General features: G+C 38.9%; 1 protein-coding gene across 1 annotated transcript; it reads left to right on the forward strand.

Moving 5' to 3' along the window:
• Window positions 1-284: 284 nt before the first annotated feature.
• si:ch211-171h4.3 (serine/threonine-protein kinase SBK2) lies at window positions 285-8002 on the forward strand. The gene is made up of 5 exons (XM_067611932.1): window positions 285-587; window positions 4505-4649; window positions 4769-4971; window positions 5876-6037; window positions 6222-8002. The coding sequence occupies exons 1-5, from the start codon at window positions 582-584 to the stop codon at window positions 6855-6857; spliced, it is 1152 nt and encodes a 383-aa protein (XP_067468033.1). The 5' UTR covers window positions 285-581; the 3' UTR covers window positions 6858-8002.
• The last annotated feature ends 421 nt before the right edge of the window (window positions 8003-8423 follow it).

Raw genomic sequence — 8423 nt, forward strand, 5'->3', positions numbered from 1 at the left:
CATGCAAACACACAAAAATGCCCTTAAACACACTTTTCTCGCTCTACACAGCACAATACAGAAGGGAGGAAAGATGGCCTACAGTGGGAGAAAAGAGGAAGATATAAATGTCCACTGAGGGAAGTAAGGAACATAGGAACCTCATACACTTTCACTTCTCACTTATACACACACACACACACACACACACACACACAAACACACACACACACACACATACACATTTTGGGATCCGCCCTGCAGTGCAGCAGCAGAGGGAGGACAGGGGGAGGAGTGGAGGTGAGGACACTTTAGGATAAAAGTTGCAGCAGCAGCAGACATGCAAACCTGCAACGAGCCCATTGGGCAGTTTGGAAAGTTTCCTCACTGACTGCAAACTACATCAAAAGTCCAACTGCAGCAGACTGAGACGGTTGTGTACTGTACCTGTTGGTGGAAAGAAGACTCAGTGTGCAGCAGATGAAGATCTGTGGAGGATTTCCAGACAGGTGTACCTGCTAGATGAAGAGCAGGACGTATATTTTTGTTGGACAGATTTCTTACTGAGAATCAGCGGCGCTAAACTGAACCAAAGCTACAAAATGACAGTAAGTCGAAGCTGGTGCAGGGATTCCCCAACCTGAGAAACATTTTTGTAGACTTTAAAGGGTCAATTCACTCAATTATTATTTTCATCTCTTGTATAATCTCACCGTGCAAATCGTTTTGGTGTTATTTTGGCATGGGGGTAAATGGAATTTAATTTGTGGTGTTGAAAAACGTCTAGCTCCAGAAACAATGTTCTGGTTACTTTACGATAATCCACAGATGTCACAGTTTTCTTTGGAACTACTTTCTACAGAGGAAGTAGTCGCTGCCAAAAACTGCTGACGGTGAGATCTGTTGATCATCTAGAGTAACAAGGACACAGTTTCTGAAGACAGATGTTGCTCAAAGCAGAAATCTCACAGACAAATAACTTAAATGGATTAAACTAAAATCAACAGCATGGCAGAATACAAATATAAGTACAAAAAAATAATTTGGATGAATTTACCCTTTAAATCAGAGCAAATTATCAAATATTTAATGTATTCATGAACCATAATTTGACCATTTCATCAGCAGGTACAATGCAAAAAGATAAATTACTTTACTTATGACCTATTTATTTCTTATTTGACTATTTCATATATATTTTACAACAATCATAATGTAAATAAATGGTCAAATATGCAATATTTATGAATGTATTACAGTAGAAGTGTGACACAAATGACATAAAGTAGCATTCAGTTTAATGTCACGCTATGACAATAATCACCCCCATTAAGTTCCTCATTATGTATTTTATTTGCATATATATTCATATTTATATATACTGTATACATTGCATTTATTCCATCATACTCTTGTATTTAACAGTAATTAAAGGTACAGTCTGCCCACAATGAGCAATGCTTTATAATGTTTTAAAAGCACCTATGAAAGTTTGAATTAAAAAATGTAACACATTTAAATAACATGTTAACAAGACTCATTACAAGCCGCTTTAACTCAGTGTAAGTTGAATTATTAAAATTTAATTATAACATGTAAATAAATCTTTATATATTAATTAAGAATGTTTCATATGCAGTAAGCTGTTACAGTATAACACTGACATATTGATGCTTTCATGTCTTATTATATGAACAAATACATTTAATTCATGTAACTTGTAATTCTTAACAAATGCTAACATGAACACTCAATATCTGATTGTACATTTTAGAAATAACTTCAACTTTTTGGGTATCATTTTATTTCTTTAATGGTATGAAAATGTAATGGATTATAATATATTTCAAGAAATGCATGAATAATGATTGGAAAACTAGCAAAAAATGAACCAAAATCTTGAAAAGTTGAAGTACTGATTGTGTGTTTTATACATTATGTTTCATGGTTGTTTATTTGAAATGTAATTTAAGATGCTAGGTCTTATGCTGAAAGCTATTTTAGTTGGACAACACTTTCAAAGTTGAGTTGGCTTCTGGGTGTGTGCCAGTGCTGACAGAAGTGTGTATGTCCACATACACACTTTTCATTCATCACAGCGGTGTTTGTGGTCTGCAGAGGTCAATTTCCATGTAGAGGACATAACTGGGACATTCATCTCTCTCTCACACACACACACACACACACACACAGAGAACAGAGAACAGCAGAAGAGGTCCAACCTCGCCTCTTACATAACCTGAGTGTTCGGCCAGGCGTCCCACAGAGAAGCTGTTGGAGTTGTTCTGGGCTGGCTGAGACCAGTGTCACCTCCTCTTACTCTCCTCTAAACCTGACCAATTCTGAGCACGTCAGCTATGCTGCTCACTGAATATTAACCCACGAGACCCTGATGCTCTACAGTCTGGTTTTGTTTACACCATCAACAACAAACTTTAAAACTGTGTCCACTTATCAAAGCAGGAATCTGACTCTACAAGTGAAAAACTGCCTCTGCTTTAATAAATACGATGCAGGTTTTAAACAATTTCATGCACAAGTTTTGATGTTTTGACCTAATAAATCCTTACTTCCTACCAGATTTTAGTCATTTTGATTACATTCATTTCAATACTTTTTTTTTTTTTTTTTTTTTTTTTTTTTACAGATTTTTAAGTTTTAACAAACACATACATACCCATTAACAGCAAGAACAACAATGGAAAAGCATATAAAACAGTAAAATCCCACTACAAACCAATATCAAACAACAACAAATGCTGCAATATACAAACATTAAAACAAATTTATACTGTACATAAATTGTACAGGAATACAAGGAAATAAATAAATAACACATACAGATTTGCCTTCCTGGCATAAGCAAACAAATCAGAGTCTCTGTAGGAAAGGATGCTAATGCTAACACTTTAAAAGTTATTTCAACTTGTAAAAATTGTAAAAAGTAACTGACTAAACTGGTTGAGGCATCAGTAATTGCTCCAACAACCTGACCACATGAAAATCCTGTATATTTTATGATAGCACTACATATAAATGGACCTCAGTTAGATTCAGTTAAATCTAAGAAATATCAATAAACTCTTTACCTCCAATCCTTCAAACACCAATCGACATTATATTCATCATAACATTACAAAATGTGACAGTGGACACAGTGATACATAAATGCTAATAAAATCAATCACTCAAAACAAAAACTGATTTTTTCTTTGAGCTACAGGCCAGATAATCAGCTCATTTCAGTGTTTTCAGCATTAATCATGACATCTGTTCCAGACACTCCTGAATACCTCAGTAATTGGATCACAGCACAGAGAGGGTTGGAGTTCAATTTCCACCTCAGACCACCCGCACTAAAAATGTACTCACGCATAGTGCTAAAGCATTAGAGCTTTGATCATATGACATAACATGCACTGTTGCTGCGACAATCTGATTGCTTTTGTTAGTTATAAGAAAGTTTAACAGAGCAGTTTTGCAAGTGATTAGAAAAGATTCAAAAGCATTATTCTCATCTTATGAATGTTTATGCAACTGTCGGTGTGGCATGAGTTTAGAAATCCATGAAAACCCCATTTGTCATTGTTGTAGCACCCTCAATTTATTCAATTTTGCATCATTTGTTAGGATTGTCATTGCCAGAAAAAATCTGCACAGTTGATCCTAAAATCTGGCCAAAGAACTGCAAGTCATCGTGTTTGTGGCTTCCGGTGTGAACGAAGCCTCAGTTGTGATTCGCGGTATCTGTTTCCAGCACATTGACAGCTCTGACTTGTTCCCTAATGGGCTGTAATGAGCTGTCCTGCGTGTCTGGATGTACGGTGACACCAAATCCCTGCCTGGCCCCAAGGGTGCCAGCTGTGGTGGAAACATCCACATTCCACCAGACAAAACAAAGATCAGTGTGTGTCCCAAAGGATTTCATGAAGCTATTAACAGACATGTTTATATCCATGGATGAGTGTTGCCAGCATCACCATGACGACAATCATCACTGCACCGGCTGTGACAGATTTCAAAGAGCTACTAGTTGTTCCACTCTGAAAAGAAGCGATTTAACTCCTCAATTTATTGGTTTGGGAAACTGGGATTTTTTTGGAAATATCTGATCTATATCTGACTTGGCACTTAATAATATGGAGGTGCCTGAAAACCAAGCAAACATGGACACCTCACATCAGTCTGTCACTCATCATCAGCCATTATTAATGCTATTAATTCCACTTGCGCTTTATCTGCTTTAACATTAAAAATGTCTGAAGTGAAAAGGGTCTCAAGAACATCCCATCTGGCATGAGCTGTGTAGTTTGTGCACCTTGACATCAACATGACAACTGTCTACGTCGGACAGACCTGAATTACTTCTTCACCTTTCAGGTTTGCCACTTGTCTAAATTGTGCTCCCAAAAAAGGTGTTTTTGGCTCTGCTCACTCAGATGGTACCAGTATGATGATGTAATGGAAGAGTGGTTGCACAACTTCAATGCACAACACATTTGTTTTTCTGTGTCTGTGTGTTCAGGCTGCCACGAAGCTTCTGGATGAGATGTGTCATCTGACGGCTCAGTCTCTGATAACAATGGACACATCGGAGCACTTCAAGGTGCTAAAGCTGTTGGGTGAAGGCTCATATGGAAAAGTCATGCTGGCTGTGCACAGGAAGAGAGGTGAGGAAGGAAACTAAAGCCTGTTTATGTTATCATGGATTTCTTTGATTAAAGCCTCCAGCAAACACAGAAACAACATTTCTAGATTTGTATGAATATCTTTCCTTCTTATCCTCCAGGTACTCCGATGGCTCTGAAGTTCTTCCCCCGTAAGTCCACCTCTCTCTTCTCTTTCCTGCGAGAGTATAATCTCTCTCTGTCATTCTGTACCCATCCATCCCTGACCAGAGCCCTGGGAATCGCCTACTTCACATCTTCGCACTACATCTTCGCTCAACAAGCCAGTCTCTTCGGTGATCTCTACGACGTCATCATACCTGAGGTATAAAGTGATACAAACAGTGGTTTTAAAGGAGATATATCATGCTTTTTGCAATTTTCTATCATTTATACACAGTTAGTCAGATGTCTATGTTAAACATAGTCAAAGTGGGGAATGTATGTAAAAATGTTACCTGTAAGTCAAAAGTCAGGGCTCAGCCTGTTCTGAACAATCCCTTTGCAGTGGTACCTCTACTCCCCCTTTGAACTGATGTCAGATTGTTCGCACACGCCCAGAAATGGCCGTCCATTCCGTACTTTGTTGCTAAGATTGTTACTAAGGTTGTTCAACGGGTTGTTTGCATTGTCCACTCACATATTTCAGATCAGATTTGAGCTTGAACATGTGCAGATGAATATGAGAAGTTGGCATTTTGAGTAAAGCACAAGAAAAATATGTTTGTTTACGTAGCCTCCAGAGCCAGTGGAAGTCTGCCGAAGGGCATCTTCCTGAAGCTGGCCAATCAGAGCAGAGTGGGCTCATTGGGAGGGGGGCCTTAAAGAGACAGGAGCTAAAACTGCCTGTTTCAAACAGAGGCTGAACTGAGGAGCTGCATAAAGGACCAGTAGAAGATAAATAAGGAGGGTTTTTTTTACTGTAAATCATGCAAAGATATCCCAGAATAAGAATATATTGGAAATAGGCATGATATAGACCCTTTAATACCTCATAATACTGATAGTGACTATACTCTTGTAGTCTGTTTTGCTAGTCTCTCCTACAGCATGATACAGACACTGCTCTTTGAATAATTTTAAATTTGGTGCTCTAATGTCAAAATTTCATGGTACAGAGTTTCTGCTCACACAGGAAGCTGTAAATGCTGTTTTGTAAGGTTTGAACTCATCAAGTTCCTTATGGTCAAATCATTTAATTTAAATTCTGTCACTCTTTTTCTCCCCAGGTCGGTATGGACGAGGACTGTTGCCAGCGGGTCGTGTCCCAGCTGTGCGGCGCTCTGTCCCACCTGCACTCTCTTGGTTTTGTCCACAGAGACCTCAAACCAGAGAATGTCTTCCTGTGCGACTCCTCCTGCCGCTGGGTCAAACTGGGAGACTTCGGCATGGTCAGTATAAATGTCTGGTACCACTAACATGCCAGTAGCCTAACCTATTGTGAAAATTCAAAAGATATTTTTGCATATAACCTCGCAACAGCTTTAAAATTACATTATATTTATTCTATTTGTACATATCAGTACATCAGTCAGTGAAATCGGCAAATCTTTTTTTGGAAATATTTTACCTCAGGTGAAGGCCAGGGGCACCAGGGTCCCAGAGGTCTGGTACAGCTCCGCCTACTGCACCCCTGAAGCCGAGGTCGCTCGAGGAAATGAGGACAGCTGGGAGGGCATCAATGACAGCAATGATGGTGTTGAGAAGAACGAAGAGAAGAAGCGGTCGAGGGTTTGGGTGTCTGTGGAGCCCAGCACAGACAGCTGGGCCTTGGGGATCCTGACCTATGTCATGCTCACCGGCAGTCATCCCTGGGCAGAGACAGCCAGCGATTGCCATTCATACCTGAAATATCAGGAGTGGTTTGAAAGAGCGAAAGGCCCTGATGACGAACTGGACGTGTGGGCAGAGCCACAGGGAGAGAGCATGGACTGTGCGATCAGTGTGAATGGAGCAGAACTTGAAGAGAAAGACCGTCCTCCCATAGCACCCCATTTCGCCTGTTTCACCTCACTGGCCCGCTCCCTCTTTCTGTCGCTTCTCGACCCGAGGCCCCAGCATCGCGGACGGCCTGATGATGTGTTGGGTTACCTCGGAGGGGACTGGATGATGGAGAAGGAGAGGGTTCGACTGGAGGAGGAGAGGAAGAAGAGCAGAGGGAAAGGAGCCATCAGGAATATGAAAGAGATGGAGGGGAGAGGAGAGCGATAAACAGAGACGATTCACACTGCTGTTGAAACCTTTATCATGTAATATGTGTTATCTCCAGGTTTTGTTGAGTTTATTTTATTAAACCTGTCAACATTGTTTTATGGAAACACATATTTTTGTTGTTTCTCAGAAAAGCCATTGTGGTCATGAGCTACAGACAATAATGAGCTTTTCTATATGACTGTAGATGGAATATCTTTGGTATTTGGGCTGTTGGTTGGACAAAACAAGCAATGTGAAGTTGTCACCTAACGTTCTCAGAACTTTGATATTTGCATTAGATTAAAAAAAAGAACAAACAAGACCGCAGCCTCTGTTCTACAGTATTTGCCATGAGTCATCAGGTCAGATTTCGAGGGAAAAGAAGTTGCTGTTCTTCCAGGAATAAAGCCTTTAGAGCTTGATGGCAGGTGGCAGAATGAGCAACTTTGGAAAAATCCCCTTTTTTAAATGAATGAAACATTGTGGGAAATGTGGGTTTTTTTATTTTGAGAAACTGTAGCAGAAACTGTAGGATTTAGGTAGCTGTTCCAGTCATGGTCTGCACAGCTACTATGAAATGAATTTTGCAACATTTTCTTTGCAATTTACTACAGAGCACTATTTAAAATGAATTTTTAAAAAAAACAGAAGTGTGTCACAGCTGCAGTTCTGGGGATTATTTGTGTTTAGTAGTGCTGTAATGCTATCATGTCCTTGTAAAAGATATCCATCTTAGCGCACTGTATCTATATTTGGGTCTAGACTTTGGAGTGTGTAACACGTCATAGGCTATCAACTGAATACAGACTGCTGTAGTGCCCAGTTTATACAGTCATAAACACGTCCGCAATCAGACTGAGAGGCACAGTTTAAATACAACCACACTGAGTTTTTTTACTTGGCCTTGAAGGAATAAAAAATGGCTTAAAATGCCCTCAAATTGAGCACTTTTTGAAAGTAAAGATTTATCAGTTATGAATATTTTAATAGCACATGTATAGTATTTTGTTTAGTATTCACATGTAGCACGGTTTCACTGTGGAAGTAGTTGGCAGCTAGCCACATTTAGCCAATGTGATTTTGTATATTAGCAGCAGTAGCACTTGTGGCTGTTTCTGTAGCACTTTGTACATAACCATGAAATAAAGTTTTCTTTTATTCTTCATGCTGTATTTAATATACTGTACATGTAACTGTAATAAATTACAGCAATACTGCATTACCTTGTGAGGTGTTGTGACGTAATGTACAGTAATTTTGTGTATTTATGAAACAGACATTTGCAGTTTGCAGAATATACATTAAATATAATAAAGACTTTTTTTGTTTTAAGAAGCTTTACTACAATAAATTGTTTACTGTTTTTACTGTACATCAAAAATATTCATATATCAGCTAAAATTCTGCAAATAAATTGTTTTTTAAGGTGATTTTAAGTATACTGGCCTTAAAAACATGCCCTGGCACGCTTATATTTCAGTAATGTCTTTGTAAAATTATACAGCAGTGTAAATAAATCATACACACACAGTGGGGATCATCTGGAGATCTTCCCCAGATGTTTTCAAAAATAGATCCATAGTC

The sequence above is a fragment of the Thunnus thynnus genome, chromosome 15, assembly GCF_963924715.1.
Source record: "Thunnus thynnus chromosome 15, fThuThy2.1, whole genome shotgun sequence".
Taxonomy (NCBI): Eukaryota; Metazoa; Chordata; class Actinopteri; order Scombriformes; family Scombridae; genus Thunnus; species Thunnus thynnus.